The 27,893-nt window shown below is 46.9% G+C and overlaps 1 protein-coding gene across 1 annotated transcript; it reads right to left on the minus strand.

The window, feature by feature from the left end:
* Window positions 1–390: 390 nt before the first annotated feature.
* Window positions 391–27,660, minus strand: TTLL3 (tubulin tyrosine ligase like 3). The gene is made up of 14 exons (XM_084840582.1): window positions 27,586–27,660; window positions 26,384–26,468; window positions 25,387–25,453; window positions 19,186–19,292; window positions 18,851–19,025; window positions 17,180–17,241; window positions 15,959–16,087; window positions 15,707–15,821; window positions 12,867–12,995; window positions 10,968–11,160; window positions 8,975–9,123; window positions 7,243–7,486; window positions 5,672–6,107; window positions 391–4,088 (listed from the first exon to the last, which is right to left on the minus strand). The coding sequence occupies exons 2-14, from the start codon at window positions 26,387–26,389 to the stop codon at window positions 3,249–3,251; spliced, it is 2,652 nt and encodes an 883-aa protein (XP_084696708.1). The 5' UTR covers window positions 26,390–26,468; window positions 27,586–27,660; the 3' UTR covers window positions 391–3,248.
* Between the last annotated feature and the right edge of the window lie 233 nt (window positions 27,661–27,893).

Here is a 27,893-nt window from a genome sequence, read left to right on the forward strand (position 1 = left end):
GGTACTGTTTTTGCTACATAAGGATCCATCCCAGGAGAATGAATTTGCCATTAGTTTATATAGGATTTATGTATGGGAAGTGTTTTGAACACTCTGACATGTATATACTTATGCTTGTTGGTTCAAGAAAACATTCACTTGTGGGATTCTGCCTGCCATGCAACTGTAAAAAAAAAAAAAATGTAAGAGCTCCCCATGGAACAGAGATTCAGTGATGGGGAAAGCTTCACCAGTTGGATTCCCTGAGTCACACCACTGTTAAAGGCAAAGGATTTTTCTTTAAGAGTGGGAAGCCTACAACAGCCTCATTAGACGCTGTGGTGAGGAAATCTAGATGAACAGCAATCCATTAAGACACTGAATGAGTTTGAGTGAAAAAGGGACAGCTTTAAAAAAAACAGTTTTTATATTAGAGACATTCCTAATTGTGAGGGACACTTAGGAAGACACATGCCATAACGGAATATCTTGCAATCATACTTTGCCGCTTGAATTTTCTAGTGCCTTATTCATACATTCTGCTTCAGTCTTTGATTTAATGTTTGGTATATACGATGGTGTGTTACTGCTTACCCATTATAAATTTCTTTACACAATAAAATGTCAGTAGTTACACACCCGTAAATTTTGGGGCGGGGAGAGCAATAGGTATACAGAGCCAAAGCAGCAGGGATCAGGGAGCGTGGTGAGGGTCTGTGAAATACCTCCACTTCATTACTATTTCACACTGCCACCCAAACGCTGTAAGATTTTAGCAGCAACCGTCTACATATTTTCAGGCTTTCCTGTGTTGCCACAAGGTAGAGACTTTTTCTGGCAGTTTCCACAAGTCTTTGTTTAAGGCACCGTATGTATGGCAATAGACGTAAGAACAAAAGAAGAGTCCTGCTGGGTCAGAGCAAAGGCCAACCTAGTCCAGCATTCTGCTCACGCAACGGCCAGCCAGATGCATATGAGGAGCCCACAAGCAGGACATGAGCACAAGAGCACTGTATACAACTGGTATACAGAAGCAGTATATAGCCATCATGACTAGTAACCATTAATAACTGCCGTATCCTCCATGAATTTGTCTAATCTGACAAGCTGAAGCTCCTGCCTTCTAACTTTCAGTTGTGTTCCAAGGGCCTGGGGAAACCTTCTCAAATTGTAGGGCTCAGGGGGCTCCTGTGCATCCACCTTGACCTTGCTGGGGAGATGCAGAGTTCTCCTTTCTTTCCTAGCCCAGCAAGTCTCATAGTCCTGTCTCTTCCCAAACTGGAAGGGCTGATAGCTCTCCTTCGCTATCCCTAAACTTTCCTGGCTTATTTCCTCCATGTACGGCAACTCCACAATAATACCACACAAGCACTGAATTTGGTACTGGGTACAGAGTTTGGCATTTTGAGAATCTCAGCTTTCATCTTTTTGAAAAAATAGTTTCTAGACCTTGAGGCTGCAAGGAGAGCCTGAAACATATGTGGGCAATGCCTGGCAGTATACCAGAAGTGGAGGAGTGGGCAACAAGGAGGATTTAGGCCCAAGAGTTTGGTTACCATGGTGCAAAATTTCGATTTTAAAGTGCAGAATATAAATTCTCTCTCTCTCTCTCTCTCTCTCACACACACACACACACACACACACACACACACAGAGTTCCCTGGCAAGAGACCTGAAGTTAACCCTCTGCCAGCTGGTTAGACAAATTCACCTGGTTTTGCACCCGCCTCTGTGACAAAACCCAAAACAGTAGAGCAGATAAAAAGGTAGTAAGGGGAGGCAGGAAGGATGGCTCTCTTCTGGCTAGAAACAGAGGTCAAACATGAAACGTTCTCAAAAAGTGAAAGAAGCAGATCTCAAAACCTTTGGCTAAGGAGAAACAAGAAGAAATGGTGCCTGAGCATCTCCCAGTGAGCTGCATCACAATTGGCCAGCGGTGGACCTTGATGAGACCGAGTACAGCCATCAAGCCCCAAATACAGGGTCCAGCATCAGCTAGCATGTATTGGTGGCACCCAGCCTTCAGTTAGGGTAGAGCAGTTATCTTCAGCCTTTTCAGATGTGGCACCTTCATGTCTTTTTTCATCTGCCCACTTAAGAAAAAAAACTTAACAACAACGAAATGTAAAAGGTGGTGCAGATATGTAACCCACTGTAAGTTGTGGAGTAAACTGGATGTAGGTCACAACCCAGAAATTGAAGACCAACATTTTAATAGATCAGCTGTGAGATTAAACTGTGTAATTTCAACAAACAAGACCACCACCACATCTTCCTGTCCACATGTAATAAAATAAGAGGACCCCACCCCAGTCTCATCTAACTTTATCCTTATGCACTGAAAATGTTTTCCTTAGACCATCCCTAGGTTACCCAGGTTTGTCCCTCCTGGCCTGGCTTCTGAGGTTTTCCTGGGCATCATTCTACAGTTTCCCTGAACAAAGCCACCCCCATGTCACAGCCCAGCAGAAACCATCTATTCGCAGTGACTTGAACCATGTGACTGCAGGCAGTGTAGCTCAGAGTGCCACTTGCCTCTCTCACAGTTTTCTATCTGAGCCCTTGATGTCCTTAAAGCCGATATTAATGGGCCAAACTGCACTTTGGTAAGAACACTGGCTGGTTGCACAGTCTAACAACAACCTATTGATTTTTTCCCACTTGGGCAAACCTGCCTGGGAACAGATATACTAGCCTTGACCCTTTCTGCCTGAATTCACCATGCTTTGTTACTTGCTCTCTTCAACACTGAACCCATATCTGCTTGATCAGTCTATGGTTCCTGACATCTGGAGACATATAATTAAACATTCTGGTCAGTGCCTGCCTGTGGTGTTGGAACACTTTTGGCTTGCAATCGCTATTTGCGACAACCGTTCGCATAATGATTGTCAGAAAGCGCCTCCAGGTTGCCCCTTGGTTCAGAGCCCTTGCTTTCATACCCTGGTATCTCTGAGCTCTCTTGCCCCCTTAGTCTATGGGCTGCACCTATCCCCGTTCCTGCCCCCCACACTGGGCTTTAACTCTTCCCTCCACACAGGTGTCAAAGACAGTCATCCTACCTCCTGCCATCCCACCCTGACCTAGTGCTCACCCTTGCCATTTCACACTCGGGCCAACTTTTCCGTCAAAGTCCTTTATTGGGATGGAGAGTCCAGCTCCCAGCAACATGATTTCCTGTACATGTAGCCCCACGGGAGTGCTGCCCAGACCCCTCTAGCATGATTCCTGCCTGCAGCCACAAGCCCAGGGCCGGGGCTGCTCCTGAGTCACCGGTAGATCCTGTCCCTCCTCAGCCGCCGCCTCCTGATCATAGATGCTCTAATGGCATTGAGCTCGGCAGTTGAAGCTAAATCCAGGCCCAAAGGGGACGGAGCAGTCGGGGGCACAGGCATGCTATACACAAAGGAGTGCTTTAAGCCTTGCAAGCGCTCTTGCACACTGGGCCTCACAGGATAGGAGGAAGAGAGGCGGTGGCGGGAGACCGGCAGCTCCCCACAGACAATATGCATTTCCTGCAGCTGCAGCTTCAGGCATAGCTCCCTACCTGCCACACGGGTTGCCTCGCAGGGCACCTGCACCACCACGCCAGTGAGCTTGGAGACTGTGGTGTGATGGAGGGTGGATTCTTGTGGGCTCACAGGCAGCTTTTGAGAGCTGGATTTGGCACAGAGCTGAGCTGGGCACAACACCTTGTCCCCAGGGATGACCGTGGTTGTGGCCATGCTGTGTGCCATCAGCACCCTCCTGTTACGTGGGTCCAGTCTGAGCCTGCTGGGCAGCTTGAATCCCACAGATGCCGAAGAGGGGACCTTCCTGGAGGGAGCCTTCTCCCGGGCTTTGTTCTCTTTTCCGGGGGCTGCTGGCTCGGCGGTTGCTGGCTCGGCGGTCTTGCTGTTAGCTGCTGCCCAGCATGGGGTAGGTGCACGAGGGATGCCGTGGTTACCGCACCGGTAGATAAGCTTTGGGGCCTTGGGCTGCTGTGGGCCACAGCTGTTCCTTGTGTCGCCTGGGACAGGGCTTCTGGGGAGTGCAGGCCGAGGCTTCTTGACAGTGGAGCCTTCTACCACAAGGCTAGTGCCAACGTATTGGGGAACTTCCACAGCAGCCTGAGGAGAGAAGCAGGAAGCAGGATGAGAGTGCCAAGCACAGCTAAGCTGAGCAGAGAGGAGCGGGGCAGGAGGAATCCCCATGGCCCCTGGCTGATGCAAGATTTCTCAAAGCTCCCTGAGATAGGATACAAGGTCATCAAGTGAGAACAGTCTCTGAGATGCACCTGGGTCTGACACAGAGCTGGGTTACAGCAGCCATTCCCAAACTGTGCACTGAGCCACACTATAACATAACCTGAGAAAACTTGTTAGGATGCTATAAGAAATCAAATGTTTAAAAACGACCTGTGATGCTCCACTTCCTCCTTCCCATCAGCCTCCTCTGAAGACAGATAAGAACATAAGGAGAGCCCTGCTGGATCAGACCTACCTACTCCAGGCCTACCTGCTCCAGCATCCTGTATCTCACAGCAGCCAACCAAATGTCTATGGGAATCCCACAAGCAAAACATGTGTATGTACGTACGTACATACGTACGTGTGTGCGTGTGTATTTTCACAAGTCCTTAAAACTGGCAGCCTACTTTTCTCTTACACTCAAAGAGAACGTTCACCGCTCTGGAATCTGTTAAATGTGGAGTGGTATATAAATGCTGTAAATAAATAAAAGAGATGTGCAAGTTGTAAGAAATAAGCTTGCTTCCCATTTTAATTTAGAAAAATAATGTGGCTTGGGTATCAACAGCTTGGGAAACACCGGTTCAGAGGGGATTTAAGACCTGGGAGAGAAAGCAGTTCTTAGGTTACTTATACCCTTTACATGCTGAGTACAAGAATCTGGATGCTATTTAATTATGGGTGCATGTAAGATGCTGCTTTGGTTATGTGTTGGAGCAGGGCTGTATGGCTCAATCAAAACAAAGAGAGAGAACCAGCAACCAGGTTCCAGACAAAGTCACAGTTTCCATTGATGAGTTCTTTTTTAGTCCCATGTTTTGGAACTAAATACCTTTCTCAAACAGGTGGGCCTCCTTAAGCAGAAAAAAGCAAAGATGACACACACACACACAAAATGGCCAGCCTGGCATCACTGACTCTAACCCTCTCTATCTGGGAAACAGCCAATGAAGCAAAAAGGCCGGGCCCTGGGCAAAGGGAACAAAGGAAGTAAAAATGCTTATAGAGGCACACTGCCCACACTGCTCCCCACACTGCTAAGCAACACAGGAGAATTGCTAGTTTGTATGGTGCTGACTGAGTGGCGCTTGGTTGGCACCGTCTCCCAAATCAATCAGGCCGCACCCTGCAGAGAGGAAACTCACGCCTACGCTACTGAGTTCCTGTCCCGCTCCATGAAGTGCTGAAGATACTTCTAAAGGAGCTCCCTTAGCCTTCTGCTGGTCCTCCACCCACTGCTCCTGCTGCTTGGCATTCTAGAATCTAATTGGCCTGCAACACTCAGTGTAGAAAGGTGAGCCATCTACACCCACGGCTATCTGAGGGGTTCAGAGGGAGAGCCCAAAAGAAGAGAGGCAGAGGCGGCAGACAACTGAATAGGGCAGTCTGGAAGGACACCTCAGCCAAGCAGCTCCAAGCTGCTCATCCCAGCCCGCGAGGCTGAGAAAGCTGAAGGCACTGACCTGTTTGTAGATGAGCTCAAAGTTCCCTGTGTTGCAGTTGCGATCGTACTTGCGGTCAATGACCACACGCAGGGTATCCTCCTGTACACTGGCACACAGTCGGGTGGTGACAGCAGTGGAGGCTGCCATGGTGGGGCTGGCATTGATCTCAATCAACCATGGCTGGTAGGTTTCTCCAAAGAGAAAGTCTGCGCCGTAGAGCTCAAAGCTGTTTTTACGGAACTCCACCAAATCCTGTGAGGTCTGCATGGCGTGAATGATCGCTGCTTTCATGCCGGGCACTATCACCTTTGACCAGGCCTCTGGTGCCCCCATCTGCCGCAGGTGGATCTGGAACTGCTCAGATGACCACATGTTGTCAGGGGGAAGCTCAGAGTGGCGGTTCAGGGAGTTCTCGTAGTGCTTTTGGATGGAGTTATTGCACAGGTGGATGGAGCTGGAATGAAGAAGATGGGGTCAGTAACTGAGAGCCAATCAGATACAATGGGAAATAATACTGGATTTGGACATGGGAGATGTGGGTTCAATTCCAGCGAAGCCATGATCAGAAGCTGCCTTATACTGAGTCAGACCATTGGACCATCTAGCTCAGTACTGTCGACACTGACTGGGAGTTGCCCTCCAGGGTTGCAGAGAGAAGCGTTTCCCAGACCCACCTGGAGTTGTTAGGGATTGAACCCAGGACCATTTGCATGTAAAGCATGTGCTCTGTTGCTAAGCTGCTCCCCATTTGAATCTATCTATTAATCTATGGTAATGAGAGGCCTTTCCTCCCTGTATGCATGATTGCTTTGAGTTCCTATGCACTACTCCTTCCCCAAGGATCTCATTTCTCTCTTCTCCACCTGCACAGCCCCCTCACCGCCCTCTGAACAACCCCCCGCAAAACGCTGTGGCATCTTCAGCCCACCCACCCAAACACTCTTATATGTTGTTCACAGTCCCTTTCCTTATTCCTGAAGCCACACCCAGGCTCCCAAGTCCTTTCTCATGTCCTTACTAAATACATATCCATGCCCCCACCCCACCATTCTCTTTTCAATTTCTCTCTTTTTCTTCTCCACCCCCAGCCACCCTCTCCTGGGGTTCTCCAGGGCCTGCTGTGTAAATATTCTGTCCTTCAGTGGTCCCATACCTTTCCTCTGGTGACAAGGCTGAACTACATGTTATGCTGTCAAGTTGCTCTGCAATACTGCATAAATCAAAATGGCATCTCCAGTTAAGGGCTTTCAGGTAAATCGGGCTGCAAATGGAGTTATGCGACTCTATGAAACTGCTCATTATGGCAGCTGCTCTCCAAGGTTTCAAGCAGGGCTTTCCCAGAACATTAGTTCAAGTTGTTCGTTCACTAACTATTTGCTCTGAAATAGCAATTGTGGACAAACCTGCAGATTTTAGTGTGACATCAACAAAACTATTTAAGATAGTGAGTGGATTAAACAGAAGCTCTTATTGAAGTCCTGACAAGGCAGCTGATCGCATTTATTGCTCACCCTCTCTCCCATTTTTACATACACATAGAATACAAAGCTGGATCCAATCAAGGAGGAAATGGACAACGCAAAACTCACGTATCCAGGTTGTGCAGGGAAAAGGGCTGTGTAGAGAAGCGGATGTAACTATGCTGATAGAACCAGATGGTAAGTGGGTTCCAGTCGGTCACCAGGAACCATTGGCGCAGGTCAAATTTGGTCCCGAATATCAGCAGGGGTGTCTCGATGTATTTCTGTACCACCCACTTGCCATCCTTGACAATCATGGGGTCGCAGTCCACTAGCTTCACAATTTCCTCCAAACGGTCCATACACATGATGCCTGTTCGAAAAGACCCACTTGTGATGGCCACGACAGACACGTGTGAGGTCCAGCCCCACACCCCTATGATCAGACCAATTCAAAGCAGAGCTAAAAGCTCACCAGCCCTTTCTGCAGAGGCCAAGTTCAATACAGATCCCTCCACAACTCAGAGACTGCAAAAGACATATCCCCCCTCTTCAGGGCAATGAAGTGTGTACTTATGTTGCTGAGGACGAACCTCTAGACTCAATTGACAGGGACTCTAGCTCAGCATCCTCCTCCACCAGCAGTTGTGCTCATGACGGTGGGAGCCACGTAACACCAGGATCAGGAGCACTGGTAACCAGACAGCTACAAGGCGGGCAAGGCAGAACATGGCTGGCATCTTTTAGAGCTGGTTCATATTTGTGGCTTAGCCCTGAGCAACAGGCTCACCACTGAATCTTAATGGAAGAGTGAACACAGTATCTTGAGGCGACAGACCATTTATGCTCCTGCTATCTCTTGCAGTTCTGTTTATTGTTTAGCTTTAGAGTCAACCGTTTCTCCTCCCCTGTCTATAAACCAGGTGATTTAACGCATCAGATTGAGGTAGCTTGTAGCCAAGGTCGGGGAACCTGCAGCCCTTGGTCTAATTTCATGCCGGGTGGCACAGAGATAGACAGAGATAACGCTATGCTGTAAACTCCCCTCACTTTTGGCTCTGGCTCCTCCCACCACCAGCTATAGCTAGGGATGTCGGAGAAATCTGCAACGAATTCAAATGAGTTTGGATTTCTATGCATCTGACCTGTGGATTCCACAGTAGAGAGGCTTTTTCCACATCGTCTGGATTCTGTGGATTTCTGGATCGGTTTTCAACTTGCCGGGGGGTGGGTGGGTTGTGCAATTATCACATCAATGTGCATTATCGCAAATGCACACTGCTGATGCACATTAGCGATAATGCACAATTGCACAAGTGGAATGAAATTCTTGTACATCCCTAAAAAAACCCATATTTTGTCAGTGAGCAGATGATGGAATGAAAGACACCCGACAATCTGTCTGCGAGACACAGATGGAACGACCTTAACAAAAGCCATACATCCCTAGCTACAGCCCCCTGATTGACTTTCCCCATGGGTCATCGTCCCTTCACAGAAAAAAGGCTACCTGTCTTAACCTTTAAATTGCCACAGAACTCCCCCACAGGACACTCTAGGTTGTATCCAAAGTTAGTCCTACATTAGAGTAGACCCATTTATGACTAACATAAGTTCCATTCATTTCAGTGGGTCTACTCTAATGTAGAACTAACCATGGATATAACCCTCTCACTGCATTCACTGGGAGGAGAACATCATATGGACTGCTCAGTCAGCCCTTTATGGATCCTTATTGATCATGTTAACTCAGAGGTCCAGCCGAGGCTGATGCACTCCTCAAGCCCATCGTTCAGTCTTCACCTGAAATGCTGTATTGGAATAATCGAGTCCTCTCTACATGCAGTCCCACTTCTCTTACCTCTGCCCCGGGACTTGGCTCCTGGCTTGACAATCCAGATGTTCCGGTCACCTTCCATGTCCAGCTGTGGGACGACCTTTGTCAGTCGTTGCAGGACATCTTCACAGCGCTCAATATGGGCTCCTGTCTGCAGCATCTTTGCCCCCTCACTGCAATCACAAACACTTAGAGCAATGACCCCCATCATCCTTTGGCCATCATACCCTACTCCTGGAGTCTCCAACATTGTCTCTGTGGGCACCAATGTGCCTGCTGGCACCTCTCCAAGTACCCACTAGTCTCCCTGCCCCTCCTGATTTTTATTTTAATTCTTAAGATTTTTTTAATTACTTTTTTTTTTTTTAACTAGCAGGCTGGTATGCTGCATATTGGGTTCAAAAGAGTGGTTTTGTGTTTCGGAGCTCAGACCCCACCTCTGCCTTGTATTTAGGTCCTTGAGCAAGTTTTTTTTTTAGTCTCTCTGGTTTGCCTTCTGTGAAACGAGTGTGTTGTGACTCACTATGCCCACTATAGGAGCCACTTTATGAACTGGGGAGCCTCTCCCATGGTAGCCATTTTGTAAGAGTGCCCATGACACTCTTTCAAAATTCCAAATGTGCCCATTGACCCAAAAAGGTTGGGGACCCCTGCTCTACTCAGTTTGAGCAGGCAACTGCTCAGCGCACAAACTGTACATCAAGCACAATCACAGTTTGAGGTGGGTGGGGGGGAAATACTACCTAGGAATCAGCAGGCGTATGATTAGGCTGCAGATCCCAGAATGTGGATTCTAATTAATTCTGAGCATGACCATTCTATGAAGAATAAGTTTATAACCCTTGCAACTGCAAAGGGAAAAATCTTAAGATATGTGAGGATTTCCAACTACAAAGTTTCTGACATAAAACAGCATCTGGAAGGAACTTCCAGATGGATGAGACTTCCATACCCAGCTGCAGTCCCTTCCTCTCTGCAGGGTTTCCCATTCCTATGGCCCTTCTGTTCAACATTTATTTCCCTATAACCTTTCACAAATACCCAATTTATTTTCCGCAATTCATGATGATGATGAGAGAGAGAGAGAGAGAGAGAGATCAAAACAATATTACAATTTTTGAGGGGCAGGGTGGGTGGGTAAGAGTCAAGGCATAAAAATGTATATATGAGCAAAATTGGCCAATATTTATAGAATCTACATGGTTTAAATTATATAGATTTCTGCATTATAAAGATTAGATAAATCTAAATTATACAGACTTAGTGTCCTCCTCAGCCTGAAATCTTTCCATTTAAAAAAATGAGCAAAGTTTCCAGCTCTCATGATTACATGGGGAAATGAAACCCTGAAAGTGTGTAGGGAGTTTCTGTTAAATGCCTAGAAAGAAACTAGCTGTTTCTGGCTAGCTGTTTCTGGCCTGGCTAGGGCACCCAGCAGTCAGGGAATAGAATTTCTTCACACAGTACAAACACCAGTCCTTCCCCCAAGTTCCCCAGTCCCTGTCTTTTTCTCTACATACCCAGTTGTTGTAATCCTGATAGGTGCAGTTTATTGATCCCTTGTTTGGGTTAGAAGTTTGTCCCTTCAGAGTTTAGGTAGGTTGCCCTCGTGTCATGATCACATGATCACACTTCCCAGGATGCTCAGGGGGAAGGGGAAGGGCAGGAAGACAGCAAGGAGAAAGATGAAGGGAGGAGAAAGGCAGGGGCTGCAGAGAAGATAATGACACAAAGTTTGTGGTTCAGTCCTGCCTGGTGTATCCTCTTTGTCAGGAACAAGCTACAAAGCCAATGTCCAAACCCCAGATCTTCTATGAATACCAAACATCGTTTCTTAAAGTTATTCTGCAAAACAGGGTGGAAAAATAACGATTGCTAAACCAAATAAGTACATGCACACCATGCAAATTTACATGGATATGGGAAATTTGCATAACGTTGCAGTTGTGAGGTTGGGCCTTCTGGTGTCAGAAAGTGGTGGTTTTGTGGTGCGGAATTCCAAAGCTCCTATACTTACTGCACTACTTGGTAGTAGCCCTGTAGAAACTCTTCCCAGTGTGCCTTTGTCATTAGCAGGGGAGATCCTGATTCTCTGTCGATGTCCTGATGCCTCAGGCTGCTCAAGTGTTCCTCGCAGGCATGTATCGCCATCTCAATCAGCTGCGATAAGAGAAGGGCCCCTTTCTTCCTGCTGATGCACTGCTTGGCTTCTGCAAAGGAAAGGCTGTTGAGCCAACGATGCTGGGCACACCATGCTGCTTGTGGGGGAAGACAGAGAGGCTGTGCCTGGTGGAATCAAAGCAACCTCAGTACACATGAGCGCCACAAATGGAGGCACCAGTGGTTTTCACAAACAAAGCTTGAATTGGCTCCCAAGACTAAACGTTAACACCTCTGTGGCTGGGTTGTATGTTAAGATTTCTTGTCTGAATTCTCTACATAGCCTTCCCCAACCTGGTGCCCTCTAGATGTGTTGGACTACAATGTCCAGTCATGCTGGATGGGGGATGATGGGAGCTGCAGCCTAACACGTCTGGATGGCACCAGTTTGGGGAAGGTTACTGCATTAGCAACATTTAAGCAAGAGAATTCCAGAACGGTAGCCATGTTAGTCTGATCTAACAAAAGCAAAACATCATGTACCCCCTTAGAAGACTGATGCATTTGCTGTGGCATATGCATTTATGGACCACAGTCAACTTCAGAGGAGACTCAAGCACACTTCTTTAGGGCCCTTGCACATACAAGATGTCAAACAACTGTCACTTCAATCAGTTTTTAATATGCATATAAAGCCTAAATTAGGTAGAATGTTCATTTGCATTTCAAATGCTGCTACTCTGTTTTCTCTTCTACATGAAGATGGCTAGTCCAGCCAGAGACACGTTAGGTAACTGCTCAGCCTCAGCTACTGAAAAGATCTTGGAAAAAGGGCCACAGGCTGCTTTTTTGGAGGTAGCACACAGAAGCCAGCGGTGCTTCCAGACAAGGCTTTTATGCGATATCACCCTGCTTCATTCATGGAGTTTTACGGGGGCGGGGGGCAGGGGTCCAGACAACCACATCTTCCACTTGTATCCCTGCCAAGTTTTCTCACTATTCTTCCATCTTTTTTCTTGCCACAGAAATTCCATTAAGCAGAAAATGATGGAATAGCTACCCGATGCCTTCCTGTTGGTAGTACTGGGCACCCTCCAGATGTGTTGGACTACAATTTCCCTCATCCCACTGGGGATTATGGGAGCTGTAGTCCAACACATCTGGAAGGTGCTGGGTTGGGGAAGGCTGTTCTAGAAGCAGCCCATGTTAACAGATCATCAGCTTCATTCCAGAGGATACTATCCAGAGATTTCCAATTTTCACCAGATGCTTGGGGCATAGACACAGTTTAAAGGGAAGTAAAGAAGTGAGACATTAAAATAGAGGAAGATAAGGAAGTAGTACCTCCTAGTCAAATGTTGATCATTTAATGCACTGTTGTTATGCTGAGCAGCATAACAGTGAGGATAAAATAGGGGTGGGAGGACCATAAAGCCCAACTTGAGCTCCTTGGAGGAGAAGTGGGATACAAATGAAAGAAACAAAGAATAAGATACAGGAGGTAGGCTGAATGCTGCTGGCTTATTTTTACCCTCTTTTTACTGCCTTTAAATTATTGGAAGTCTTTACACTGAAGAAAACCACTTGATCCAAACCCATTCAAAATTTAAGCTCTTAGCAAGGATTATTTTTCCACAAGTAAGGGCTGCTTGAATGTCTCAGAATAAAAACAAAGCCCTGAGGAAGAAATTGTATTACAGCCTGGGATCATCCCGTTTGTCCCAGGTAACATCCTGGATACCTAATCTAGGCATGAAGAAGCCCTTTCCAAGAAAGCTTATAACCAAGGCCCATTGCTCCCACCAGGTGCACTTACCTGAAGACACCTGTGCATTGGGTAGCTCATTCTGATCAGTGTCCAGTGCTGCCATGAAAGGGGGCTCGTTCCAGTATTGTCTCACCACCACCTTGAGAAGGCTCCTGGCTGCAGTGAGCTGGAAGTCCTCTACCGCAAAAAAGAGGGAGAACACATAACTCCCAGTTCTTTGTCCAGGGATGAATTTATTTCAGCTTCTATACTCACCCTATCCCAAGGACTCAAAAGACATAATTAATGCACAGATGAATAAAAACAGTGACTCTGGATGATTCCAGAGGAGGCTTTTAAGACACCATCACCCTGCCTCATTCACAGAATTTTACAGGGAATTCAGATAATGTCGTCTTGTACCTGTAACCATCCTGTATTTTCCCAATCGGTTCAGGAAAAAAAAAGATAGAAGAGCTGCAGAATGCCTTCTGACTGTTAGTATCAGGACCCTTCTGTCTGGAAGCACCCTCTTTCACAGGGATTAATTTTACTCAATAAAAGGCAGGTCAAACAAGGACTGGCAGAGTTTCTAGGGAAATGCCCATTCAAGCTCCAGTCATACTTGCTGCTAGTGGCATGGCAGCTGTTTCCCTGTGGCAAGATCCCCACCCGCAGCAGTAAGTATCTCCATTCCCTCCTCTCCCCTTAGTTCCCTGCTCTGTCAACATTTAAAGAGGATCTAAAGAGCCTCTTGTTGAGGGTGAAAGTGGAGAGTGCAAAAGCTGGTTTGAAACTCAACATTAAAAAAACCAAAATCATGGCATCTGGCCCCATCACTTCCTGGCATATAGAAGGGGAAGAAATGGAAGCAGTGACAGACTTTATTTTCTTGGGTTCCAAGATCACCGCAGATGGTGACTGTAGCCATGAAATTAAAAGACACTTGCTCCTTGGGAGGAAAGCTATGGCAAACCTAGACAGCATAGTAAGAAGCAGAGACATCACCTTCCCAACAAAGATTCGTATAATCAAAGCTACGGTTTTCCCACTAGCAACGTATGGCTGTGAGCTGGTCTATAAGGAAGTCTGAGTGCCGAAGAATCGATGCTTTCGAACTGTGGTGCTGGAGAAGACTCTTACGATTCCCTGGATTGCAAGGAGGTCAAATCAGTCAATCCTAAAGGAAATCAACCCTGACTGCTCATTGGAAGGACAGATACTGAAGCTGAAGCTCCAATATTTTGGCCACCTAATGCGAAGAGAAAACTCCCTGGAAAAGACCCTGATGCTGGGAAAGATTGAAGGCAAAAGGAGAAGGGGACGGCAGAGGATGAGATGGCTAGATAGCATCACCAATGCAATTAATATGGACTTCAGCACACTCCGGGAGAGAGCGGAGGACAGGAAGTCCTGGCGTGCTATGGTCCATGGGGTCACGAAGAGTCGGACACACCTTAATGACTGAACAACAACAAATTTTTAAATAATTGTTTCCTGCCTATCCTGGGGCAGGATAGAGATAAATAGGTCTAGCAGATGGGGAAGCAATTAGGGAGAAATTATCATTGTGTAATAGAAAGATTTATTAGTGCCTGTAACTATATAAAGTGTTTTTCAGCCAATTCTTGCTAGGAGGAAATCCCATCCACCTAATTTTCCTGAAGGACTTCAAAACACTTGGTGAGATGTTCCTTTTCTTTGCTATTTAGGATATTAATACTTAAAGAGCTGAATAAGAAGGTCAAACACTTCTTTATGTTGACTTTATTAGGCTCTTGAAAAACCAAGCTAGATCCACTCCAAATCAGAGAGCAGAACCAGCTGAGAATCATCCCCTAAGGAAACGACTGTGAGTCCAAATTGCCCATCCACAAACAGGATGATCAATCGAAGGAACAACCTTGGGGCAAAGAACTGAGAGTCCCACAATTTCTCCAATAGTAAGGTGAAAATGTTCGTGGTCCTATCAGCTTTGCTACCCTGGAGAATCCCGAGGGAACAGTCCTGCCCTGGTCTTACCATGGTTAGCTGGAAGACACCGTCACAAGGCTCCCTGTTGTACTAACACAGGGGTAGGCAGGCTGGTGACTGCCAGATGTTTTGGACTGCAGCTTCTATCAGACCCGGGCAGTATAGCCAATACTCAGGGATGATGGGAGTTGTGGTCCAAAGCATCTGGAGGGCGCCAGGTTGCCTACCTGTGCACTAACACATACCACAAATGTAAAATGTATGCCTCAAACATGACAATCCTTTACTTTGGGATACGGTGTCTCTCACCTTGAAGGCAGGGAAAGCCAGAGTCCCATCATGCTCTAGGGCAGGGGTGGGCAGACATAGATCTCCAGATGTTTTGGACTTCAGTTCCCAGAAGCACTTGCCAGCATGGCCAGTGATCAGGAATGCTGGCTGGTTGAAGCCCCAAACATCTGGAGACCTACTTTCTGCCCACCCCTGCCCTAGAGCATGATGGGACTCTGGCTTTCCCTGCATTAAAGGTAAGAGATGCCAAATCCCAAAGTATCCCAAGCGGGCAACTGCAGGAGGTCCAGGGGGTATTTTCCCCCAACACCCCCCATGGGCCACATTAGGAAGATAAGAAAATCACCCATTTACTGCTGTAACTGGTGGCAAACCACTCCATAGTGCTAAAAGGGTTAAATCTTGCTTGTTTGCAGACAAGCAAGATTTGTCCATTTTAGCGCTTGTGATTGCTAGGGAGTGCCGTTTCATTTGTACATTTTTAAAAATGGAGGGGAAGTGGGGGCCACACCAGTGGGTGGCGAGGAGCGCATGCAGCCTGCAGGCCAGGTGTTGCCCACACCTGCTCTAGAGGCAAGGCGTTTTCTTCCCACCCGCCACCCCACCACACCCCACCGAAAGGAAGTGTTGTGAACCGCTCTCACCAATAAAGGCATGTTTTTCATCTTCAGCTCCAAGACGGTAACACCGTGGAAAAAATGTATCAGCATCAGCTTGGTCAAACCATGGCAGGTTTCGCAGGTTAAGACACAGCCCTACCTGAGAGAGAGGGGAGACCTTTGCTGCAGCAGCTGGATTTCTGGACTCCCCTGGATTCAGATACGTTTCCCCACCTCATAATGCCATACACACTCCGCTAGTGTGGTCCAGCTATGTATGGACAGGACTCTGCCCACCTTGGTGGTGAAGGTGCCTGCCCGGGCATAGTGATTCATCATCTGGTCCTTGCGCAGGAAACGGCAGTCAATGACATCACGCCGGTTGGTCCAGATGAAGTAGGGGGTCTGGTTGCGAACCAACCTTGACTGCCAGCAAAAGAGGAACGGCAAATAGTAAGTGTGGAAGCCTAATGCAAGAGCACAACAGTTGGTAAAAGATGGGGGAGGTGGGTGGAAGAACTGGGTGGAAGAACTGGGTGAAAGTGCCAAGAATTGGTGATAGGCAGAGATGAAATAAGGGTAGGTGATGCTGAAGAATGTAGTAGGAGGATCTATGATGACCAAGTAGAGAGACACCGTGTTGCAGTGCTTACAGCAGGGGTCCCAATGCGGCGCCTGCAGGGACCTCCAGTGGCGCCCAGGAAGCTCTTCACTCCCTGTCCCCTTCAAAAAATCATTTTGAATAAAAACCTTGAAAAACATTAGGGTGTCAGGCTCTCTTTCCTGTAGCTGCACCTGCTGCAGATCAGCTGTTGGCAGGCAGGCAGAAAATGAAAGAGTTGCTTACTGGCCCCACCCAATCTTCTGCCCACACAGACCTTTCCTCTTTGCGCTCTCTCTCTCCCCCCACTCCCAGTCTCCAGCCTCACTAATTCTCTCTCCCCAACCTCTTTCCTCGCTATTTTGCTCCCTGTCCCATCCTTAGCCTTCTTCTTTCTCTCCCTTTCTAGATTCTAGTCTTGCTCTTGCTCTCTCCTCTACCCTTTTGCCTTGCTATTTCCTCTTCTCTCCCAGGCTGTAGCCTCACTATTTATCTCCTCTGCATCTCTTCAGCTCACTTTTGACTAGCCAGGCCCCCCACAGCAGCCATTATGTAACTAGCCACATCCTCCATGGGAGCCATTTTGTGGTGGTGCCCACAGCAGTTTCTCAAATTCCCAAATGTACCCATGGGTCCAAAAACATTGGGGACCCCTAGGTTAGAGAGCCTGCTTAGGACTGAGGAGACCCAGGGTTCAAATCCCTACTCGGCCACAAAGTCCACTGGGTAATCTTGGACCAGTCACTATCTCTTAGCCTGACTTACCTCACCGGGATTTTGTGAAGATAAAATTAGGGCCGGGGGGGGAGGGACACCATGTACACTGCTTAGTTCTGTGGCGGAAGGGCAGGATAAAATCCTAATAATAAAATAAATAAGCATGTAAGGGGTGGGTCACCCTGTTACACTAAACTAACCATGAGGCTATAGGTACCATCAGTGTCATCATCCTGTTCATCTTCTTCTTCCTCTTCCTCATCTGAAAGAAAAACATGGAAAACATGAAGTGGGAGAGCTACAATAATGGATTTTCACACACACACAATTGGCATAGGACCGAAATATTTGAAGGAGTGCCTCCATCCATATCAGCCTGTCTACACACTATGATCATCAGCCAACACCCTCCTCTGAATACCACCTCTATGGAAGCTGAGATTTACAGCTACAAGACAGAGGGCTTTTGGGTGGTGGTGGCTCAGTTACGGAATACCCTCCCTAGGGTGGTTTGCCTGGTGCTGACTTTGGTGTGTTTTAGGCACCAGGCAAAAACTTATTTGTTCACTCAGGCATTTTAAAAGAGATTCACTACCTTAAATATTTTAAACTCTCCAATATTTGAATTTTTGTAAATGGCCTTGATGTTTGAGATAAAATCGTAAATCCACAATGCCATAATCACAAATACATTTGTATAAGATTTTGGCGGTGGTATCAGTGGCAAGAACTTGTTGTTGTTGTTGTTGTTGTTCAGTCGTTAAGTCGTGTCCGACTCTTCGTGACCCCATGGACCATAGCACGCCAGGCCTTCCTGTCCTCCGCTCTCTCCCGGAGTGTGCTCAAGTCCATATTCATTGCATCGGTGATGCTATCCAGCCACCTCATCCTCTGCCATCCCCTTCTCCTTTTGCCTTCAATCTTTCCCAGCATCAGGGTCTTTTCCAGGGAGTTTTCTCTTCGCATTAGGTGGCCAAAATATTGGAGCTTCAGCTTCAGTATCTGTCCTTCCAATGAGCAGTCAGGGGTGATTTCCTTTAGGATGGACTGATTTGACCTCCATGTACCTAATTATATTCAGGGTGCAACCCTGTGCATGTTTTGACAGAAAAAAGTCCTACAACTCCAGCATCTCCTAGCCAGCCATGGCTGGCTGATGAACTGTCGACACAGTATTGTCGACACTGACTGGCAGCAGCTCTCCTGGGTTCAGACAGGAATCTTTCCCAGCCCTATTTGAAGATGTTGGGGATTGAGCCCAGGACCTTCTGTATGCAAAGCAGGTGCTCCACCACTGACCCAAGACCTTCCCCAAAGGAATAATTAAAACCAACGTACATTTTAAAAGAAACAACTCTAGAATAGTTGTATAAAATTTAAGTTGCATAATGCTTTCTCTGAAGAGGGTTAAATTGGGGAAGTAGTACACAGTGATATTGCATTACTGTTTTATCAAGGCACTCAGATCTTGGGTTTGCTACAGACTAGCAGCAGTGGGGTGGGGGAGGTTTGAACTTTCTCTGCCATCCTTCCAAACCCCAAGGCAATTTTCATAAGGGAACACTTGGTTAGCTTTTGCATCAGTTACATATGATGAAAAAAAATACCAGGCGAGATGTAAGGGCTTTTGTGTTTTGTAACCCAACAGTCCATTCTTGTTGAAATTTTATCACGATTTAATTTCTGCAGTATCCACAAGCATAATTCTTTTGCTGTTCAACTATTTGTGTTTCCTCTACTTTGTTGCCAAAGTGTAGAAAAACATAGTTACTATCATGTTGTGGCTTTACACAGAACTTTCAAAGTAACTAAGCTTGTACAGAGGTAGAAGAAAAAGAAAACCAGCAGAAGACAGCTCCTGCACGGCTTACCATCGTCAGGCACGTCACTGTCATCACCATCTTCCTCATGTTCCCCATCAGGGACGCGCTCTTGCTTAGTGGCAACTTTGGGCAACTTGGGAAATTTCCTCTCCACCCAACCCCTGCCAAGCAGTCGTCTCCGGATCACTGGGTAAGGGCCATGCAGCATGAAGATCTTCCTTTGCTGGAGATCAGGGGGAGAAAGCGGGGTGGGATTAGTCACTTTGCAGTGCAGGAGGGAGGCTAGACAGGACTTCCCCCCTCAGTGGCAATGCTCCTAAAGTGAGGAGACAGAGGAGGCAGAGGCTTAAAGAGAGAGGCACATTGAGCCCAGCATCCATCACCTTGATGGCCCTCTCCACATACTGCCTGGCATGCTTGAGGCGCTCCGGGTTGAACGAAAAGTTGAAGGTATGTTGTGTGCGTCCATCTGTTAGAGAGACTGTATATCCTGGAGAAAGAGAGAAAATGGAGAGCCGGAGGAATGGCTAGGCATCCCGTACTCATGACCTCTTGTATCTATTTCATGCAATGGGACACAGTGTTTTTTGGCTGAGGCACTGCAGAATTCATCCCCCCACCTTCCCACTTTTTACTAACAGTCAGGACATTCTGTGAGACAGGAATAAAGGCCAGTCTACACAGGTAGCAATAATAAATCTTAAGGCACAATCTTATGTGTGTTTAGAAGGAGAAAAGGTCCTACAACTCCCAGCATGCCTCAGCCAGGTAAGTAAATTACAGGACTGAGGTGTAAGAGTCTGATGGAACGAAATGATCAAGGGGCAGAATCAACCCCCCTACATGGAAATGTTACACTGTTTGGGCTTTTATTTTGTTTCAAAAGAAGGCAAATAAAGGGGGACACAATAAGGTTTTATAAAACTATGCATGGTGCAGAGAAAGTGGAAAAAGACGTTTTCACCCTCTTTCATAATACCATGAATGGTGGGAGAAAGGAAATACCTCTTCATGCTGCGCATAATTGAACTATGGAATTCGCTACCACAAGATGTGGTGAATGCCACCAACCTAGATGACTTTAAAAGGCAATTGGCCAAATTGATGAAGAAGGCTATTGATGGGTACTAGTAAACATTCACTCATGCATTCATTCATATATATCATTTATATTCTGCCTTTTTTTCTCCAAGGAAAATCAAGGCATAATCCTCCTCTCCATTTTATCCTCACCACAACAACCCTGTGAGGTAGGTTGAGCTGAGAGTCTGTGACTGGCCAGAAGTCACCCAGTGAGGTCCCATAGCCGAGTGGGCACTATAACCCGGAGTCCACCAAATAACTATAGTTCACTAGGTGTTGTACAGGTACATTATAAGCATAGAATACAAAACAATAGACAATGATAAAAACAGCACATAAATATGATTAAACAGCACATAAACATGGGCTTTTTGTCTGATCCAGCAGGACTCTTCTTATGTTCTGAACAAGATTTTGGTTGCTGGCAGGGCAGAGGGGGAATCTCATGGAAATGCGGAGGCCTTCTTCTAAGGGGTGAGGAGAGCACCAATGCCTGATGTACCTAACATGAATAAGTATTATCCAGTGGGGGTAACTATTAGCTGGACACCACCCCAGCCCTGGCACCATCTTGGCCACTCACCTTCTGACCTATATCTGCTGGTATTGGGAGCAGTAGATGGCTGGCGGCGAGTGGGCTGCAGACGTGTACGGACAACGCTGGGGGGATCATCTCCATCAGACGTCAATCTGCCAACTGAACTCAGTTGGGTAAAGAATGTTGTTTTCTTAAAGAGGGGGTTCAAATAGCCCTAATCCACATCAGTGGAGTGTAGACCTCCTCTGACATATGGTGACATACAAAAAAGCCTGAGCAGGTCTAACACTTGCTGCTGCTGCTGAAGAAAATAACAACCTTTGGATCAGGGTATCTCGAAGAATATTTGCTAATATGTCCTTCTAAACTTGTTTGTGTGTACTTATTTGAACCTGGCTCTCTACTTGAGAAAGTCCTAGTCCTTTAGGACCCTAGAACAGAAAATCCAAATAGAGGCCTTACCCCGTCATCATGGTGCCACATGGGCATCCTGTTCCAGGTAAGGGCCAGCAGTGCACTCAGCCTTTTGGGTGCTTGGCCAAGGATTGGTGGATAAATAGGAGCAAGAAGGCTCCACTGAGCCCTACTGGGATTCCTCCCCCCCCCCCCATATATGCAGGTGGATCATGCCTGTAATAATAAAATAAATATTTGGTAATTTGCTGCCTCTTTCATAGGACAGAAGTATCAGTTACCTAAAATGGATTACTTCACCCTGCCTAATAGTAAGCCACATAATTGGCTATGACTCTGCTTCTGGCCACAACAGGAAACAAAAGGAAGCGTTATTAGCCACACTGTACTTCTAAAACCAGGAAACTGTGGCACAGGGTCATCTGGCAGTGATGCTACTCCCAACCCCATGCAGATGTTGGCACAGCAGTCACACTAGTCAGTTGTAGTTCAATGTTGGCAAGGGACAGGTTACACCTCACAAAGGCTGGGAAGAATGTGTTTGGCCACAGCATGAAGAACTTCATCAGCCGAGCTTTAAACTGAATCCTACGGGGAAGCGAGATGTAAAGTTGGGGGTAACAATGGACGAAGGCTCATGCACCGCAAGGGAGAGAACACCTCTAATAGCGCCCAATAATAGTATTCACAAACATGTAGGAAGAAAGCCAGACTATGAAGCACATGGTCTTCGATGTCTATATACTAATGCCCAGAGTATGGGAAACAAACAGAAAGATCTTGAACTCTTAATACAGGAGGGAAATTATGACTTGATAGGTATAACTGAGACTTGATGGGATGACTCTCATGACTGGAATACAGCAAATGAAGGATATAACTTGTTCAAAAAGAACAGGAGGAACAGAAAGGGAGGTGGGGTTGCACTGTATGTGAAAAATACATATCTCTGCACAGAAATACAGGAGGAGGAGCTTGGTAGCCCCATCGAGAGCATCTGGATCAAAATAAATGGAGCAAAGAATAAAAGGAACCTGGTGGTCAGAGTCTACTACCGGCCACCCAATCAAGGAGAAGACGAGGATGAAACTTTTGAAAAGCAAATAGCCAATGTTTCAAGGAAGCATGATAAAGTAGTAATGGGGGACTTCAATTTCCCCGATATTTGTTGGGAGACAAATTCTGCCAAACATGGCCCCTCCAGGAAATTTCTGACTTGTGTGGCAGATAACTTCCCCCTACAGAAAGTAGAGGAAGGAACTAGAGGATCAGCTATCTTTGACTTGATCCTAACCAACAGAGATGACTTAATGGATAAAGTAGCAGTTACGGGAACTCTAGGGGAAAGTGACCATGTTATACTTGAGTTCTAAGGGAAGCAAAAGCCGAGTGTAGTCAAATGCATACCCTGGATTTTAGGAAAGCTGATTTTACTAAACTCAGAACAATGATCAGTAAGGTCCCATGGCAAGCGACGCTAACGAGAAAAGGAGTCCAAGGTGGGTGGGAGCTTTTAAAAAAGGAAATTCTCAAGGCACAATTACAAACAATTCCAACAAGAAGGAAAGGTGGAAGACAACAGAAGAAGCCAATGTGGCTTCACAAAAAGCTTAGGGATGACCTGAAAACAAAAAGGACACATATAGGAAGTAGAAAGAAGGCCAAGCAACAAAGGAAGAGTGCAGGCAGGTAGCACAGAATTGCAGGGATGGCGTCAGGAAGGCTAAAGCTGAGAACAAGCTGAGGTTAGCAAGGGAGGCTAAAAGCAACAAAAAGGCTTTCTTCAGCTATGTGCATAGTAAAAGACAGGAAAGAAATGGTGGTTCAGCTATTAAATAAGCATGGTAAAATGATAACAGATGACAAAGAAAAGGCAGAGGTGCTCAATTCCTACTTTGGCTTAGTCTTCTCCCAAAAGAGGGTCTATGTCCCCCCGGCAAAGGCAAAGTACAGGCTGAAGGGGTAGGATTGCAGCTTGAGATCGACAGGCATATGGTCAAGGAACGCCTAATTACTTTGAATGAGTTCAAATCTCCAGGGCCAGATGAACTGCATCCTAGAGTCATAAAGAAACTGGCAGAAGAACTCTCAGAACCGCTGTCTATTCTCTTCGAGAAATCATGGAGGACAGGTAAAGTGCCAGATGACAGGAGGAGGGCTAATGTTGTTCCTATCTTCAAAAAGGGTAAAAAGGAGGAACCTGGGAACTACAGACCTGTCAGTCTGACATCAATCCCTGGGAAAATTCTGGAGCAGATGATAAAGCAATCCATCTGTAAGCACCTTGACAACAATGCCGTGATTACTCGAAGCCAACATGGATTTGTCAAGAACAAATCCTGCCAGACAAATCTGATCTCATTTTTTGATCAAGTAACCTCCCTTGTGGACTGTGGGAAAGCTGTAGACATAATATACCTCAACTTCAGCAAACCTTTCGACAAAGTGCCCCATGATATCCTGATGAGCAAACTAGCTCAAAGTGGGCTAGATGAGACAACGATCTGGTGGATCCACAGTTGGCTACAGAATCAGACCCAAAGAGTGCTTATCAATGGGATCTTCTTAAACTGGGGAGAGGTAACGAGTGGGGTACCGCAGGGCTCAGTCCTGGGCCCAGTGCTCTTCACCGTTTTTATTAATGACTTGGAGGAGGAGGTGCAGGGAATGCTGATCAAATTTGCAGATGGCACAAAATTGGGCGGGATAGCTAATACTTTGGAAGACAGAAACAAAATTCAAAGTGATCTGGATAGACTGGAGCACTGAGCAGAAAACAACAGAATGAAATTTAATAGGGATAAATGCCAAGTTCTGCACCTAGGAAAAAGAAACCAAATGCATGGTTACAAGATGGGGGATATGTGGCTCAACAACACTACAAGCGAGAAGGATCTTGGAATTGTTGTCGATCACAAGCTGAATATGAGCCAACAATGTGATGTGGCTGCAAAAAAGGCCAATGTTGTTTTGGGCTGCATTAATAGAAGCATAGCTTCCAAATCCTGGGAATTACTAGTTCCCCTCTACTCAGCACTGGTTAGGCCTCATCTGGAGTACTGTGTCCAGTTCTGGGCACCACACTTTAAGAAGGATGCAGACAAACTGGAGAGGGTTCAGAGGAAGGCAACAAAGATGATCAGGGGACTGGAAACAAAGCCCTATGAAGAGAGACTGAAAGAACTGGGCATGTTTAGCCTTGAGAAGAGAAGACTGAGGGGAGATATGATAGCACTCTTCAAGTACTGGAAAGGTTGTCACAGAGAGGAAGGCCAGGATCTCTTCTTGATCATCCCAGAGTGCAGGACATGGAATAATGGACTCAAGTTACAGGAAGCCAGATTCCAGCTGAACATCAGGAAAAACGTCCTGACTGTTAGAGCAATACGACAATGGAACCAATGACCTAGGGAGGTGGTGGGCTCTCCCACACTGGAGGCCTTCAAGACGAGGCTGGACAGCCATCTGTCAGGGATGCCCTGACTTGGATTCCTGCACTGACCAGGGGGTTGGACTCGATGGCCTTGTAGGCCCCTTCCAACCCTACTACTATTCTATGATTCTATGAATGTTTTCCCACTTTCCACAGTTGATTGACTGGTGGTCCTCAGGCCACATCTTGCCCAAATCGCAATGTCTTGTGCACCCCCTTAACCCTCTCTGCACTAGGCTGTGCCAACTTTCTTGAGGGGTCATGGGATCTGGCCCCTTACAGCTTGGCTGAGAAGAGTCTGGGTGCCTAGACTGAAGTAGTCAGCTGTTACTCGTACAGGAGATGCAAAGCAGATGTAAGCTGTCCTAACCGAAGATACAGTTTTGTCAATGCAGATGTCTGCATAGATTTGAGTGTCCAAAACTCTTCTTCAGGCCATCATAATTTCTGAAGCCTAGACTCCTTCCACCAAATAGATTTAGTACACCCTTACTGCAGGACTTTCATGTAAAAACAATCTTAATGGGTCAGCTCAAAAGATCCCTTCCCCTGATAATCATTTCTTTTTTACTAATAGCATGTAAAAAAACAAGATAATTCTAAACTATACGATCCAAAGCCCTGCAACATGATGTTATTCCTACTCACAGCATGTTCTCAGCAGTCCCTCCATCACAAGGATCAGTGGATTTCTAGAGCAGCACTCCATAAAGCAGAAGCAGTTTCTGCTTACACAGAGGACTGGGATGAGGCAATGAATCCTGGCTCATGATCCTACTCCATCTTTCCCCATCCTGGTGCTTTCCAGATGTTTTGACTTCAATTCCCATCAGCCCCAGCCCACATGGCCAATGGTCAGGAATGTTAGGGTTGTAGTTCAAAACATCTGGAGGGCACCAGGTTAGGGAAAGCTGTCCTATTCACATACACCTCCAAGCTTAGGAGAGCTATGGCAGCATGGGCGACAACCAAATTCTTATTTAGAGCAAGAGCTTGACCCTAGTGAAGGATGAAGGAGGGCTAATAGAATCAAGCCAGCTGTCTGTGGAGTCTTTGCCCTTAAGACACCTCTCTGACCTGGGAAACAAACTTGTCTTGGAGTAGCTGCTATCTTACCTCCTCTTCCAGGCCTTCTGCCCCCTCCAGTGTCACTGTCCCTTCCTGCTTTACACTTTGGGCCCACCTGTGAGAGACCAATAAAGATACTGAGCTTGTTCAGGGTCCTTTGACACTAAAGGAGTGCAGCCCTACAAACTCCCTGGGATTGCCCTATTCTGAAAGCAGCAGCATGTGACACCATAAAGGGCAGAGTAATGAATTTAAAACTCCTGTAATCTGTTTCTCCTAGGTCTTGCTCTTTTTTTAAAGGCAGAATCCTTTTTGGCAGAGAAGATGTGACACACCTGAGCTGGTGGTGAAGAAGAGCAACAGCTCTGCCTCAAGGTAGTAGTAACAGAGAATACACAAGGCACCTACATTTATTTGACTGCCATCCCATCTCAGCACCTTTGCAAAGGCTTCCTGGGCCAGTATAGCGTTTGCTACCAGTTAAGGTAGATGGACAGATAGTGTTCGGAATATAAGGCAAGCATGCCCACCATTTTATGTGTGACTGCAACCTCTTAAAAACTAAGCTGGCAGGGCTGAGCATATCCCCCATGGATTCTCTGCAGCTGTTACACAAACTAGGAATCTGATGCCTAGCAGAGTATTTCTCATCCTGGCAAAGTTAGCTTTCATTTTTAAAAAGCCCACAAGTGTCCAGCTCTAGACAAAAGCTTGTAAATGTATGGGTAGAGTCTGGTGAAATAAACAATGCCAGAAAGGAAGTAGGCAGGGCTTGCAAATGGTCAGGAAGATGACGCTTTATTAGTTTGGCCAGCTTTCTATAGCTCCCTACAAATTCATCTAGCCCCAAACTCCAGATTCTTTCCTCCTTCCATTCCCCAAATCATGGCCAAGAATCCCAAATCCTTTTAAAATCAGAATCGCTGAAACAATAAACATATGAAAAATACTACGGTTGTTTGCACAAAACTTGCATCTTGGCTCTCCTGGCTGGGAAATGCAAGCTCTGTTATCACCACCAGCAAGCAGCTTCAGAGCCATTCACCTGCATATTCTTGGTGCCAGCTCCACTGCCTGTACAGCAACTCACAGCAAACAGGTATGTCAGTCATGGCGCACTGCACAGCCACCTGGGAGGGACAAGGTGACAGCTCACTGTTGCAGCTAACCAATCGATTCCCCCTCCCCACATCAGCATCCCATACAGGAGCTTAAGGCAGAGCAGAGTCCCGGACATCTGCAGCATACAACGGCCAGCTGCTGCCCATTCCCTTCTATCGGAGAGTGACCAATTTTTCCATAAAAGAAAATTGAAAGGGCTTTTAGCAGTGCAGGAGGCCTCTACACTACTCCTGCAAAGAACACGTGGGTTCTATTTGGCTATCAGGACCAATAGCTGCTGAGAGACCTACCTTTTCCAGAAGCTCTATAGTGGTGCTCATGTGGGAGCAGTATCATTTGAGCTGGCCCAAAAGTGCCCCTGCATTTTTGTGTCATTTTGAAACTAATATGGTTTCTCTTCAGGAATATAGAGAAAGAGAGCCTTTTCTTTCATTGAGTGACCACAGCCAGCCCTCAGGCATGCGTGGAAGTAGATCAGCCTTCCCCAAGCTGGTGCCCTCCACATGTGCGGGAGGATGCTGGGAGTTGGTTGGGGAGGCTGGCAGTAGAGCCTGGGGCCAGCCTCTTAATTTTCGCAAAATTAAGCAGTTTAATTATAACACTGTAGACATGCCTGCACGCCCCCTCCCCTCCCCTCCCCTCCGGCTAGGTGTTCTGTATGTTGACACTTTCCCCTTCCCAAATGGAAACAAACAATTCCCATAACCTCAGCTGCTTTTCTGCCACCCCCCCCCCCAGCACTGAACACATCCCGCAAGGACATGCAATGTTCCCACGAAAACACACACACACACACACACACACACACACACACACAAGGCTTTGAGCCAGGACTCATCCCTGAAACGCAGGGAACCATAGCAAAGAGGAGAGAGCGCCTCTGAGCGCGTGCGAAGGGCATTTCCCTCAAACCAAGGAGCAATCACAGACCACTAAGAGCAGGCGGGGCTTCCGGACAGACTCCAGCCGCGGCAAGCAGCTCTCCTTTCCATGCGGGGGAGCTGCTGCTGCTGCTGCTGCTGCTGCTCTAAAGCGACTACCCTGCGTCTCAGCTCCCACAGCCGCCCGCCCAGCCCGCCGGCCCGAGACCGACTCCAACCCCCTTCCCTCTAGCCCACTGCCCACCTCCCCAGGCCCCGGAAGCATCCGAAGAAGTATCCCATTCCCGCCTGCGCGGGCCCAGCTCCTCCCCACAACCTCCCCGACGGCTGTTTGGCGTCTCTATGGAAACCAGGGAGAGGCTTGCTTCGCCTCTCCCCCGACCCCAATTTATAAGGGAAAATCTTTGCATACAACGGGCTATGCTCTGAAGCAACTGAAGCGTTTTGCACTACATTAGGGGAGGGGGACATTCGACATTGCCACCATTAGGATAACTTTACATGATGATAACTAGAAATCCCAAAACTATCCCCGCCCCCCGAAGAAGAAAA

This window comes from Heloderma suspectum, chromosome 2, assembly GCF_057233095.1.
Source record: "Heloderma suspectum isolate Gila_16-S chromosome 2, 16-S_ref, whole genome shotgun sequence".
Lineage (NCBI taxonomy): Eukaryota > Metazoa > Chordata > Lepidosauria > Squamata > Helodermatidae > Heloderma > Heloderma suspectum.

What these genes read in the sequence shown, in the direction of transcription:
- TTLL3 (XM_084840582.1), bottom strand. An exon ending in ATGGTACCTATAGCCTCATG is followed by an intron (nt 16,088 to 17,179) that starts GTTAGTTTAGTG and finishes TTTTGCTGGCAG; the next exon opens with TCAAGGTTGGTTCGCAACCA. An exon ending in CAATGCACAGGTGTCTTCAG is followed by an intron (nt 11,161 to 12,866) that starts GTAAGTGCACCT and finishes TTTCCTTTGCAG; the next exon opens with AAGCCAAGCAGTGCATCAGC.